This window comes from Lepisosteus oculatus, chromosome 10 (genome assembly GCF_040954835.1).
Source record: "Lepisosteus oculatus isolate fLepOcu1 chromosome 10, fLepOcu1.hap2, whole genome shotgun sequence".
NCBI classification, from domain to species: Eukaryota; Metazoa; Chordata; class Actinopteri; order Semionotiformes; family Lepisosteidae; genus Lepisosteus; species Lepisosteus oculatus.
Window position 1 is genome coordinate 22,837,435 of NC_090705.1, and position 15,001 is coordinate 22,852,435.

Consider the following 15,001-nt stretch of genomic DNA (forward strand, 5'->3'; position numbering starts at 1 on the left):
TTTTGCATCAGACCACATTATTATCATTTCTATACTTGAAAATGCCTCTCAGGAACAGCATTTTCCACATGCAAAAGAAAAGATGGCCCACGTTTGACTCCTGTGGACTGGATTCAGACAGTGGATGTTTGTACCAGAGGCATTGTGCAGCATTCAGAAACTGATGCTCATGAGAGTGCCTTTTAAATGCTGCAAAAATAAACAGGATGTTTAAACAGTCCTGGAGCCCAGCTGGTTTGTGCCTTCAATGGCCTTACTGGTGTGGAATGTGAAGCAGAGATGCTGTAAAGAGACCAAACATGCCTCCCAGGCAGAGCATTAAGGCAACTTCCCAAGGAATAAGTCACATTTCCATGCTGCTCATTCACTCCTACCTTTCAGCCTAAAACTCATCCAGGTGTGTGGCCTGTCAGCCAGTCCAGTACTGAATTTGCATGGTATTGTTTCTACAGTGTCCCAGAGTTTCCTTTCGACGTTTTTCAGGTTCTGAAACCTTCTTTTTTTACACTTTGTGGTGTAAAGTTTTGTTCTTATGTAACAATAACCAAGAGGAGTGCCTATATTTTAGGAATACTTCCTCTGATAAAACAATAAGTCCCAAGTGTTCATTATTGTAAAACAATATGCAGTCCTGCCAGGCTAGAAGCCCAGATTCAGAGTTAATAGACTTTTTTTTCCTGGCTGGACTTTAAGGGTTAAACTCCAGAGCAGGGACAAAACTAGTGTTTTGTCAGAGATGGGGATTTGGCCAGGTCAGGAATCGCACCTCATCATTCTCTCAATTCAGAGTCTGTGAATGAAAGCGCTGGTTCTCCTCAAGGGTATCTGCATCTATCTGTTTTCTCACCAGTTTGTCCAGAACAGAGTCGCAGTATTGCAGGGCATGCCCAGAAGCAAATTATCCTACCAGTGTGTGTTTTAGACTGGGGGGCAAAAAAGGAGCATCTGGAGGAGAACATGCAAACCCCACGCTGATAGCCTCCCACAAATTGGCCCCGGGGGCTGCGAGACAGCAAATCTAACCACTCTTAAGGGCTCCTCTCTTCCTCTTGTTTTGTCACTGTTATTTCTGACATTTGAAGATATTTGAAATTGAAGATACAAAATTGGTGACTTCCATGTCACCAAACACAGCACTCTAGATAAGGTCACTATTAGCAAAATGAATGTGTTTATACAAGGTGATTATCCTTTAAAAAAAAACACTATGAGAGTATTCACATTAGACTCTGGTGATTCACAGAGTAGCTGGGACACTGTGTGTGTAGGGGAATTGAGGGCAGATGAAACAGGAGCTTGCCATCAATTTCAGCAGCTCTAAAAACCCATTAGGGGTTTGTCTATGGGACAGTGGCTTGGAGATATGCCAATGAAAAATACAAGATTGAAGATAACAGGCTTCATTGTATAGCAGTTTTAGCCACTTCTGCTTCCAGTCCGCAGGTATTTGTATATCACTTAGCCGACACCAAGATGCTTCTTGCTTTCATGCCTGCTTACTGTATTTTCAGGCTGTTTTTAGACATGGAGTTTTGGAATATATGTAGGCTTAAATATGTATTTGTCATCACTTCTCATTGTTCAAGAGCCTGCAGCAAGTACAGCCTGAAACTGATTAAACTGGAACAATGAGAGGCTTTATTTCCATCCCTGTGTGCTGTGTGCAGGCTCATGTCTCATCCTCAGGCCACTCTGATAATCCTCAGGAACTCCCATGGAGTGCGGTGACGAATGCTCAGTTTAACGTGGGGCTTCTAGAATGTTTTTACAATTCCTTTGAACGGCTTCCATCTTGTTTTAGTGAAGGCCTCGCATTCCTACGCTGACGTTTGCAATAATGTCATTATTATTCCCAATTATTTGGTCTCACTGGAATGGGGCTATGGATATTTGGTCTCGCCGGAATTTTAGGGCTCTTTTATTTTCCTGTCACCTCCGTTTGTTGCATAAGCAGTCTTTGGCCTCTGCATTCCGTCTGTGCTTGTGACAGGTGCAGCTCTGCTCTGCCCCAGCTGGGATCCGGTCGCGGATTCTTGCAGACGCAGCCCTGGATGACAGCAGACTCCGAGTCCTGCTCCTTCACTGGAATCTCACCTTTGGTGGAAATGGCGAACACAGAATGTTATCCTCGCCTGTTTTATGTGGAAGTGTCTTCAGCGGGGCTGTGAAGAATTGTGGACCTGTTTTGTGGCAATCGTGTAAGCTTTATTTCTGCGCTAATGACGTGCAAATGTGAAAATCGAATCACAGTTTTTGCCATCCTGTGAATAGGCGAGGCATACCCAGTGTCGTTTTTTATGAGTAAAGTATAGCTGTCCAGTCAGTTAGCTATGTGACGCTACCCTCCCCGCACTCGCTCTCATAGAGCCAGATTAATAATGGACAATTTAGCAAACAATAGGCTGCTATCGATCAGACTGATTGTGTGTTAAATTCTCTGCAGTATCCCTCCCCACCACACTGCCCTCTGGTTATACGGCAGTGCTGTTCAATTCACAGGCCTGGGAGCAGACGTTGCCACTTCTGTCCTCGCTCCTGGCTCAAGAGTGGCTGTGTCTGCTTGTGCTCTGTGTATAATATACTGCACGCATTCACTTGTGCACACATTACAACATCGAACCGTCTGCTTATTAAAACTGGACCTCAGATGTCCCAGGGTGGCAATTCCAGCACAAAATGCCTGACCTGCCCTGCTGTACAGCACAGTGCTGTTCTTATAACTCTTTTTGGCTTAATCTTTTCTGTGCATTTCTTTTCCATTTTGTTCTCATGACGAGGCACTGACAAGATGTTTTCCCTTAGCGCACAGCACATCTATTCACTGCGGTCTCAGACGCAGGGGATGTCAAGACAGGAGCCATTCCAGGAGCTTCCAAGTTGTGTCAGTAGTGGAAAGGAATGGACGCCTGTAGATTCCACCCCCCCCTCCTTCGTTCAATAAATCAGCTCAGCTTGATCAAAGCTCGCCTCCTTCCATTATTCTTCCCCCCGGCCTTTCTGCTTCGTGTGTGGTGCAGACTGCTCGATTTAGGACTTTCCTGTCGGGCTCTTCTGCAGTCTACCCTAGAAGCTGGCTCAGCGAAACAGGAGATGGCAAATATGAGACAAGATGGTTTCAAGGCAGTGAGTCTTCTTGAAATGTGTAAACATCAAAATTAACCAATAGATGCCAGGTTAAAGAAAGGAGTGTTCCCGACAGAGAGGATGAACCAGTTTTGTCCGACTTCAAAAAGTCGTAGGATTTCTTTCCGTTTATGTTGTACATTGTTGCAGTGGGATGGAGCTGTTCTTTTTACCCAAGCAGTCCTGTGAAGTATGTGTAGCTGGAGATTCAGTAAGTGGTAGTACATTAGATGCAGGATCTCTTAGACAGCAGTTCCAAACCTTATCTGACCAGATAAGTGCACTTGAGGAGAGAAGGTTTTGGCCTGACCCATGAATGACTTATAATCTGGACAAGGAATAGGTGGTAGAAAGCAGCCTCCATTTATTCTTTTTAACTACACCAGCCGTTTAGTAGTAGTTTCAGAAAGATTCATTGAAATATTTAATTAGGTGTCTGAATTTTTTTAATTTGGGGATTCACCAAGTTTTCCTTTAGGACCCTCCCAGTCTGGGATACCATTAAGTGAGCTTGACGTAATCTGCTCTGTCCCGTGCTGGAATTCGGTCCCAGTCACTCCTAGGGTTGGACCTCAGACAGGCTCTTCTACCACCGGAGGAGGTGATTGTTACTTCTATAACATTCTCAGTGCTTCTGAGACCTGCTGCACAGCCCTTGGACTAGCACAAGAGGGACGAGGACCACGCACGCCCTTCTCCAGCATGTGCTCTGGGCAAGCCAGGTGCTGTTTGTCAAGTTCGTTTCAAGCAGAGAAACGATGGTCTCTCTCGTTCTCTGGTAACGTGGCTCAGTCTCGGGGTCCTGAGAAGCCACAGAGGAAGATCCTGTGTGTTAAACTGGTGGTACCCTGGCTGACTCAATCCCATCCAACAGCTGTGTGTCACTGCTTATGGGGCCTCGGCAATAGCCAACCCAGACTCTTGTGGGTGATGTGAGGACAGTGTGTGGTCTTCATTCCGTCTCGGCCTCGTGTGAGATGCAGCACTGTGCTCTTTAAAGTGACGATAGCTATAAGCCGGAAAATTTGCTTTCAAAAAAGCACCTCACTTGTTCTCCTCCAGCCCAACCCTCCTTCTCTTGGTCCGTACCTCCCTCTTTTCCTCGGCTGCACTTGTCAAGGGCGCCATTCAGAGGAGCCATTGCATTCCAGCTGTTCCGTTCCAGCTGAAAAGCGCCCTGCCCGATGGAAAGCAGCAGTGTGATTAAAACGAGTTCAATAGTCGTATTCAGCGGCCAGCATCAAGTGGGAAAGAGCTGTGGGAAGAGGGGAGAGAGCATTAATCACTGTGTCCTTTGGGCGGCTGGTTCCTCATCGCTGGAGTCCACTTGCGCCGTATTTCTTAATTTGTCAGAGGGGCACCTTTCATCGTTCCCTGGGTACGACTGCCCAGCCGTTAATGTGCCACTGGAGACTCTACAGTAACGCTTTCCTGCGCGCCGATAATTTACTCAACATATGAATAAATTAGCCCCTGGGGCAGCGAGCCTGCGCTCCTCCGCTCCCTGATTAGTGGCGTGGAGCTCGGCCCTCACGCAGCCCCCCTCTGTCTCCAGCAGCACCACTGCGCAGCACAGGCTCTGCTGAGCACAATTAAACAACCAGATACAGGAGGCAGATTCATATTTGTTCGCTGTTGGCTAATGGCGCGCGTCTCCGCATTCATATTCCTGACTGTGTCCCCGCTCGGCCCCGTCCTGTCTTTGCTTGCTGCTGTTTTTCTCTGGGTTTTCTTTAAAATTGAGCTTTTTTTAAGGTCTTTCTTTGATAATTGTGTGGTTGAGGGGAGGGGATGGATTCTGGTTCCTGAGAGAGAATTTCTGGAAACGCTAAGGTTAATATTTGGCACCTAGAAAGTGCCGAATCTGTATTTTAGCTCAGAGGTCCCTGGGACTCATTTCCATCCCAGAGCAGATAGCTTCAGTCACGTGCACACAATCAAGAAAAGGCCAGCGAGGAAGGTTCAAAGCGAGGACAGAGTTTGAACTTGTTCGGGTGAGATTATGGTCTTTGCGTATGACAGTCTGTCACAAAAGCAGGTGTCTTAACTGTGTAAAAATCTAAAATATCTTATTACTTCAGTGTCTTCACTCTTCTCTGACAGAAGAGAAGAATGCAATCTGGCCAGCTAGGGGCAGACACAGCTCAGCCATTCCTAGATTTGTGTTTGATTACGAGCTCATCAGTAATGAAACGGGAAAGAAAACCAGATTTCAACACTAAACCCACTGGAGAAGCCGCACAGGCCTCTGAGCTTCATTGTAGGCGTTGTTCGTCACAGGACTGCTTTAACATCAAGTACTGTCCTTTTATACTCAGTGCTTCAGGTGTAGTTTTTGCATACTGCTATGAAGGGAGGTATAATCAATGACAAATATTTTGAGATTGAATCCACTGGTGTTTTTCCAGCTAACCATTGAAAGCTCCACTGCGTGTGCAGATTAGAGCAGTACATTCATATTCAGCACGGATATGTCCTGATTCGATGAGATCTGCGTACAAACTAGTAGGGTTAGTGACTTTTTTAATTACTGGTGCATTGATATTACGTTCTAGCCAGAAATCAGACTGTAATATGTGAGATGTTCTGTGTATCAAGGGTATCTTAAAATGAAAAATGTAAAACAGCAAATAGGGAATACTGTATTAATCGGATGCTCCTTGGAGAAAAACCCAGAGCCAAGCAGTAGCCGTTTCTGAAGCTGGACGAAAGGGGAAAAGGGATACAGTTCTGTAGAACAGCAGCTCTGCCACCCTGTTGAGACTGAGAGACTGCACAGCTCAGGTGTCTCTTACGTTCTGAATAATACAGTGTAAGTACCCCTCTGTCAGCTGATTTTGGGCAACCAAAAAATAATGTATCTGTATTGGTGTTTTGGGAAGTGGGGGAAAAGTCATTTTGTTGTTACTGTTGTTATAGCATCGTAAAAAGTGGGTTCCAGAATCGCTGTGGAAGAAAGGAGGAGCTGGATGTCTATCATAAAAGAACATGGGAAAGGGGAAAAACATGACTTAACATTGTGGTGTGGACTGAACAGCACAGTCCTCAGCACAACGCACAAAGCTGAGACAGAGGTACCAAATTGTGATACATCACCACGATACACTCTTGGCTTTCAATAGTGGTCGGGCGATTGGACGACATCGAGCGTTTAGTGTTTAGACGTTCGTGTGGCCGTCAAGAAGGAATGAAGGCGTTCTTTGTGAGTGGAGTTGAGGTAGCTCACGTCGAATAATAAAGTGTGAAAAGGAGTTGGGTACAATTAAAAATGGGTTAGGGGCTACAGGTAGTTTGAGATTCTCCTTTTGAATCTCCTCAGAAAATGAATAGAAGACCTTCAGAAACTGTCATGCCATTGTCCTCACCTCCTACAGTCCTGTGTATCACGGGGAAGGTCTCAAAACCTTCAACTGCTCTTCCACTGCCAGCAGAAACTAGCATACCGGGCACACACAATGAAATGTGGCAGCTCTCAACTGACAAAGTGGTGACCCATTTCCACCACCCCTGTGATGTACCAGTGTCCTGTCCAGGGGTAGGGGGTCAAAATGCTTACTCATCTGTGTTAAAACCATGGAAACCAGGATGTTGGCTCGTTTGTGGAAATTACATGCCTACCATTTTGACTTAGGGCAACAATTGTGAGGTGAGTCCCTGCCCACTGAGCAAAAACAAGTAATCTTATTGTTCCAGTATAGAATTCCAATATCGGCCTGGGAGCTGCAGTCAGCTGGTAACTGTCGTGTCTGCAACTAGGAGAGGCAGTGCTTGCTTGGGAGCCCCCGCCTCTCATCGCCCCCTGCTGGAGGCCGTGTGCACCTGGCGCCCCCCAGTCACTTGTGCTCAGCGCAGGGAGGCACGGGACCCCTGAGCAGCGTGGTCGGTGCCTGTGAATAGACCAGCTGCTGGTGTCTGGCTGGCTAATTATTCTCTAGCAATGATCTTGCTAATTAGTGAGCTACCCATCCTGTAATAAGGAGCACTTATTTATATTTTTTTCTTAGCGTGGGTAGCGGAAACTGTTTTTTTTTTTAGTGATTTATGAAGTTTGCTGTTTCCTGGTTCAGTTTTTTGTTTCCCCAGTTGTTTGGCGATCTCTCTCAATACAGCAACACAGGCGAGGTGGACACAGGTGTATATATGCTGAAATGCACGCTGTCAGGCAGCTCATGCACTGTGTTTTGCAACTCAAAGTGAGCTTGCTGAGTGTCTACAGCAATACTTGGGCGGCGCTGTGAGCGGCTCTGCCTGATAAAAGAGTGCAGGCTGACGTAGCCTTTATGCGAAGCATCGATCTCTGGATGAGAGGGCCCTACCTGCCCAGACGCCCTATTCTTTCTGAAATTCTGAGGGGTGGTCGATTTAGTAGATTCTCACAATCTGCTTCTCCAGCAAACTGGAGGTTTACAGAGTGGTGTTTTGACACTACAGAATAAGCAGCCATCTGACACGTGCAGTTAATTGCTTGCTGCTAATTAGCAACACAGTTTCCTAGTGAAATCACAAAAGCCCCCTTTACTGGTGTTTGAATGCTTGCATTCGTATTGCCCTGAGGGCTGAAAAATAGGTTGCGTGTGGTGAGGATGGCAGTTATGCTCTCGACATCTGGGAGAGAGAGATATCACAGGTAGGTTTACTGTTAAGTACATATGAATAGCAGCAGATGAGTTGGGGGGCATGTGGCCTATCTACCTGTTTGGTAGATAGTGGTATAATTGGAAACTAAGTAGAAGTGCATTTAAACTGAGAACTAGAGGGGCTGCTTTACCCTGAGGGTGGTGGGAGCATGGAACAACATATGTTGAAGCTGATACTCTGGCGTCTTTCAAGAAACAGCTTGATGGATCAAGTACCTACTATCAAATGAGGTGGATGAACCATTCTTTTGTAACCATCCTGGCTTCTCACTTGATCTAAGGATCTCATCCAGAGAGGCTTGAGAGAAGCCAGATTATAGGCTTTAATGTTATGACATGATGACACAAAGCACTACACAATATGTACATTACAATTCAGGGAATGGATTCATGTTTTACTTTACTCCAGAGGAGACCATTGTCCATGTGTCCTCGTGTGACCCCCTCCCACACCCCACTGGTCTGCTGTCAGTGGGGCTTTGTCTTTCTCTTTCTCTTTCTCTCACTGTCACACTATACTGTAAAAAGGTGCTGCCCTTCGGATGAGACGTAAAACCGAGGTCCTGACTCTCTGTGGTCATTAAAAATCCCAGGGCGTTTCTTGAAAAGAGTAGGGGTGTTACTCCAGCATCCTGACCAAAGTTCCCACTGGCCTTTACCAATCATGGCCTCCTAATAATCCTTATCTATAAATTGACTTCTTCACTCTGTTCTCCTCCCCACTGATAGCTGATGTGTGGTGAGCGTTCTGATGCACAATGGCTGCCATTGCATCATCCAGGTGGGGCTGCACATTGGTGGTGGTGGGGGGGAGTCCCCATTACCTGTAAAGCGCTTTGAATGGAGTGTCCAGAAAAGCGCTATATAAGTGTAAGCAAGTATTATTAATTATTACTTTACAAATATGACCAATACGCACCTCCTGGCTGTTCGTCCCTCATCTGTCACCCACGTTTCCTTCCACCGATGCAAACAGCAGAGCTGTGGGAGCCCGTTTTCTGAAGAACTTGGTATCCTGAGAGCGAGAGGTGTAAATAAATAAGACAGTGACTCTCTCACTCAGCCTTGCACTGCCCACAGTACCTCTCGTCAGGTTGGCCAATAAAACCTTCCTCCAGGCTTTCTGAGGTGATTAGATACAGTCTGAATTACTGACAGATGTAACAATTAAGAGCAAAGATCTTCTGCCGTCTTAATGGACAATTGCTTTGTGGGAGACTGGTAGGCCTCCACTAGCTCTGGGTCATAAGGTGCCGTCAGTCACACCTGCCTGAAGGTGCAGTGCCCGTCTTGGCGATACACAGTTTGAGCTGCTGGTGTGGGAGCGCGCAGGCCTGTATGACTCCCTCCACTTTCTTGCCGCCCTGGTATTTCATTTCCTGGGACGAACGGGAATCGCGGTCTTCTGGTTAACGGTTTTTACAAGGTGGCGTTGTCATCTAGCCTGGCCACTCTGTTCGGGAAGCCCTGCAGTAAGGCACAGAGCGCAAAGCCTGCTGGCTGCCGTTCGGGAAGCGCGGCCTTGCGCGAACAGTGCTTTAATTGGGGAGAGAGTGGTGAGCAGTGTGAGTGTGTGATCTGAGAGAGCGGAGGGCTTGACAGAAGGAATTAAGCCACCCCTAATGTCCTCGAATCAATCTCCAATTAGCTAGGCAAGCTAGGAGTGTGTGGGCCTCAGATCAGAGCTTGGAGCTATATTTTGTTTGCTTAACTGCGTCGATCAGTCCAGTGCACTCTGATGAATGAATAATTTTTGCTGTATCGACCCCCGGCTTACCTCTGGGCGCTTTTGGATTTTGTTCTGACACGATTACAAGGCATTTAGCTCGAGGCTTCTCTGTGCCATTCATTCTCCAAGAAGATCATATCCTCTGGTTCATAAGCCTTCATTTGGAGTCATTGTCGTGATGTACAGCACATCCTGCACTGAGGTGTTGGCGATTCAGTGTTGCCGATTCTTCCTCACGCCGAGTCTTGTCCCAAAGCAGCTGTTGCTAGTCCAAGGATGCCATCCAGCCATTGTTTGAAAGTAGCGATGTTGGCAGCGCTGCGAAAGGTGAAGGAAAAAGAAGAACTCCACATGGCATTCCCAAAACAAAGAACAATCTTGAAGTATCTTGCAGCTATCACTGATTTTTTAAAATTGTATTATTTAATAAATAGTATTATTTGTTAATCATTTCTAACTGCTTTGTCTAACAAAGACCAGCAGGGGAGATGGTGCCTCTCTGAGCAAACAAGAGGTGCAAGGCAGGGTACGCCCTGGATGGGACGCCAGTCCATCGCACCTGGGACAATTCTCCCAGAAGCCAATTAACCTAGCAGTATGCTTCGAACTGTAGGTGGAAACTGGAGTACCTGGGGGCAATCCATCCACACGTGGGGGGAACATGCAAACTCCACACAGATAGCAGCCCGGGTCCAGAACTGAACCCAGGGCCCTGGTGCTGTAAGGCAGTAATGATAACCACGGCTTCCCCATGCCACCGAATATTAAATAATATCATTTTTTCATGTAAGTTTATTATTTGATATCCCTAAAATCGAGTTTGCACTGGGAGTCATGTTTCTGTCCCTGAGGCTGGCTGTTCCAGCGGCGTCTGTGATGACAGTCATGGAGTTGTAATGGAGGAAAGTGTGTTACAAACAGGACTGCAGGGCACTGCGATGTGCGACACTGCTCTGACTGTGGAGTGGAGTGGGGGCAACAGCAGTGAACGCAGAAGTGAGATCTCTTGCCACAGCCACCTTTCAGCTGTGAATCCCCTGAGCTTTGAAGTGTGCAGTTGACTCGTTTTAAAAAAGCGCACCGGTGAAGATCATGGTTAAGATCGTTTCACGATCAGCAAATGAACAGTGCCGGCTTATTGGAGATGAACTTTGAGGTGTGTTCGACCAGGCCCAGCTAGTTTCGACCGGTCAGGAGTTGAGGCCCGTGCACTGGTCTGGGCAGCCCAGTTAGTGGAAATGCTGGGAGTACAGAGGGCCCAGTGGGGTTCTTGTGAGCTCCTGCAGTGAGGTATTTGGCAAGGGTGAGGGCTTCTCCAGCAGGCAGGACTGGGCTGGAGCACGGTGTGTGGTGAGACTGTCCTAAGTTGTGGCCCTTTGCCCAGCTCGGTTTCCCAAGCGCTGAGGGGAAACCAGGAGCCACTTGGCGTTCCTGAACTGCAGGGTATCGTCCGTGGCCCAAGACTGGCTCTGTTCCTGCTCCTGCTGGTTGTGGTTTTTGTAAGATGCTGTTGTTTTTAGTCATTAAAGGTTTAGGGTTGAAAAATGCAGAGCAATTTGGACTGGCAAGAAAAGAAAGTCCCTCATGCAGTTCTAATAGCAGGTTTCCTAGGTAACAGCCAGATATTTTTCAAATGCAAAAAATGTTAATTATGTTTTGCGTAACGGGCACTTTCTGTAGGTTGCACTTCATGGGTGTATTTGATATTGCAAATGCAGGGTGCCTGGGACATCCAAGGGCCCCATTTGCTCCAGATAAGGTAAAAAACTAAGGAAGGCCTCCGGAATTTAATTTATACACCGTTCTGTGAAAAAGTATTCATCCCCCTTTCTTTTTGTAGGATGGCCAAGTCCATGTCCAGAAATAAACCCCATAGAAATTTCGTGGCAGGACCTGTAACAAGCAGTTGGTGTTGAAAACCCCTCCAAGTTAGTCCTGAAGGAATGGGCCAGAATTCTTACACAGCAGTGAGAGAGACTGGTGACTACTTACAGGAAGTGGGTTTGGTCGCAGTTGTTGTAGCTAAAGGCGGTGCAACCAGTTACTGAGCCTAAGGGGGCGTTAACTTTTTCATACTGGGGCATTGAATGTTGGAGGACTCCTTATGGAATAAAAGAAAGAAGCGCCAAACTTTGGTGTTATTAGTCCACTCAGACATGAAGCTCTGGTAACATTCAAGGGTGCAAATCCATAATAATTTAGAATATCTGAAAGGGAGCAAAGACTTTTTTTTTTTCAAAGAACTGTACGCCTCGTGCTTCCCTGGCACGTTTTCCATTATACAAATGCCCCCAAAAAACATTAAATTGCTTTGAGCGGTTACTTTTTAAAAAGCAAGCCAGAAAAATCTCTTGTGCGCAATGCCTCTCGTTCCCTCCCTCTTCAAAGTGTTTGTCAGGTTCAGCGTTGTGTTTTTCCAGGAACCGGTGTTTCTCACTCGCGTATCGGCTCCTATTCCCCGCGTTAGGAGAGAGAGGCCTTGTGGTAACGCCGCCTTATTCTCCCTGGTCTATGTTTAGAGTGCAGAGCGGCTTGTTTTTCGGTGCCTGCGGTTCATTACTGCACATTGGGGACTGTCAGGCCCTCAGAGAGCCCCTGATTGGCAGCTTTCAAAGGAGACTTCAGGGGCTGTTACTGCTGCCTGTGCAGCCCCCCAGGGGCACAGCCCCGCTCTCCTCCCCTCCTGTCGCGAGAGAGGGGGCGGAGGAGGGGACAGGGCGGGCGGACAGGAGCCGGAGAGCTCCAGGTGTGTGTTGCTGCTGCATGGCGCTCTGGGTTAGGAGCCAGACTAAGAGGTTTAGCTCCATGAGCAGTGCAGCAGAGGAATCCCTTTCTATGCAATGCTATCATTGCGATTTTACTGCTAGTTAGGGGAAGAGTTTTGGAAGAATACTGCTCGGAGGAGATGAGGTCACAGATTGTGCTTGAGAATGGGGTTTGAAAGTTGATCCCGCGCCAGCCCCTGCCCTGAGCTATGAGGGGAGGCGGGGGGGGGGAGGTTGTTCTTCGAGATGTGATTCCCAGCAGATCCCTGCTCCTCTTACTGCGAGCTCAGTTCAGAGCCAAACTAGCACGGTACGATTCTCAATCGAAAAGCTGCGTCGGCATATTGTCTGTCAGTTTTGAGTATAATTGAAATGTTACCGGGCAACACTGCGGTGCAGCAGTTAACAGCTGCTCCTTCGCAGTCCTGGGGTCCTGGGTTCAATTTCAGTCCTGGGGTGCTGTCTGTGTGGAGTTTGTACGTTCTCCCGTGATCCCATGGCTTTTTTCTCCAGATGCTCCAGTTTCCTGTCATTGTCAGGAAAACAGATTGGTGGGTTTTGTCCATATTACATTTCTTGACTTTGTTATGGAGAGCAATATTTGTTAACAATAATGAGAGTTGTGTAATGATAAAGAGCTACCGGATTTTGAATGTTCGTGTCAATCTGTGATTTTTAGCAGGTGGAGATAATCCTGTAGCAGTGAAAGAATGTCAGGGCCTAGGACATTGAAAGACTCATGACTGATAGGTTGCGGGTTTGAGTCCCCACTGTAGACACTGCTGTGGCATCCTTGCTCCAGTTCATCGGCTGTATATGTGGAGACCAGCATTACAGAGGTCAAGCCTGTGATGGACTGGCGTCCTGTCCAGGGGGAGGGAGGTCACACACTCTTATAAACTACCCCCCCCCCCCCCGAAATCAGGATGAACTCTGGACCAAAGAGTAACTATGGGACTTGTTTTAACTGAAGAATGATGAACAGGGATTTAAAAAATACAGATAAACCTATGCTAAAAAAGGGAATTATTTTAGAATTATTCAAAACCATGGTGTTAGGTTTTCTGCAGTTACCATCGTTTAAGTGAGAATCAAGCTGTAGTGAGGCTAGAGGGTCTCAGTAATACCCTTGTGTCTGATTAGGAAATGTACATTAGTGTGTGACAGGATGCTCTCTGGTGTGGTATTAGTGGACCAGAAAGTGGAACTGTTCCCTCTAGAGCAGGAATTCTAAACCAGTGTCCTGGTGCTGACATGTATATGACATTTTAATGCAAACAATTCCTCTCCACACTGTGAATGATAGAATTGCCATTCTGTCCTCTTTGCAAAATGTTAAGCCTAGTTCTTCGGCCAGATTTAATATCTTTAGTAGAATCTCAGCTACATAACGTCATCCTACCTTAAGAGGCGCGAAAGTATATTTTTCCTCTACCCTGTGTCCTTTAGGGTATGATTGATGTGTGTATTTTACTCTGGAATCCAGCAAACAGTTTAGAGTTGTCTGGAGGGGTAGATATGGCCATTCCATTGTATCACAAGCTGTGCCTCCGACAATCCCCAAAACTCTCTCAAGTATTGTTTATGCACAGTGGCCCTGTCCACTACCTGGTGTGTGTGTGTGCGTGCGACAAACAAAATGCTTTTCAAATACAAAGAGCAGCGCATGAGGACACTGTGTTGTGTTTTCCGTCTGAGCAAAGTTAATGGCATGCTGTTTTCTTTTTGTTTCCAGGTAACGTGGCTCTATACTCCTGTGAGAAGTGAAATAACAACTCTTGATAGCGGAAATATTGACGAAACCTTAAGTAAGTATAGCTCTGGTATGCATGAGGTTCAGAGCAGACCATTTCGCCATTGATCGCCTGTGGAGTGCTTTTCCTCCAGCCTCCTGCAGGACCCAGAATTCCGTGCTGTGAAATGGGCCTGCGGAGAAGTTAAAATGCATCGTTGCTGTTCTGCATAACACTGGCGTTACTTGCCTGATATAAGATGGAGGTGTGCAGAAACCCCAGCTATAAAAAAGACCTTTGAAATCCTTCAGGTTTTTCTTTTTGTTTTGTATGGGGACATATTGTCAACTATTTGTCACGTTACAGTACTGTTCTGCAAGGCAGAAGTGATCACACACTCCATTACCAGCAATGTCGGTCACTGGTCAATGAAAAATATTTTGTAAAACCGAATGACATTTAGGACGAAGAACCACACAAAAGCAGTAAGATTGGTGGGAATCGTATTTTTTTAATGTGAATGAACTGCACACGTAGCTCCTGGAGATCATAGATCGAAACAGCACTGGCTGACGTGAAGGAAGAGTGTTACAGGATGAGGAGTTGAATATGCGTTTCCCGTCAGACATCACAGGTGGCTGTTAATTTATTCAGGGAAGAGGGTTCCTGAGTGGCTCAGGTGGTGATGGTGCTTCCATCACCACCTGACAATGGGAAATTTGGACAGGAGACCAGGGTTACACCACTACTCTTTTCGAGAAACACCCTGGGATTTTCAACGACCGCATAGAGTCAGGACCTTGGTTTTACGTCTCTGCTGAGGGGTGGCGCTTTTTGCAGTATAGTAATTCCCCAGTAGTCACTCTACTGGAACTTTAGGACCCACACAGACTGCAAGATGAGCGTCCCCTACTTGTCCCACTAACACCTCTTCCTGCAGCAACCTTAGTTTTTCCCAGGAGCTCCCCCATGCAGGTACAGACCAGGCTCACACCTGCTGAGCTTCAGTGGGCT

At 46.7% G+C, this 15,001-nt stretch overlaps 1 protein-coding gene across 1 annotated transcript in view; it reads left to right on the forward strand.

Annotated features, from left to right (window-relative positions):
- erp44 (endoplasmic reticulum protein 44) overlaps positions 1-15,001 on the forward strand; it is a 40,742-nt gene that overhangs the window by 10,358 nt on the left and 15,383 nt on the right. Inside the window, exon 2 of the mRNA XM_015357208.2 lies at positions 13,990-14,062. Within this exon, the coding sequence (XP_015212694.1) occupies positions 13,990-14,062 (73 nt within the window). The remainder of the gene's footprint in view (positions 1-13,989; positions 14,063-15,001) is intronic.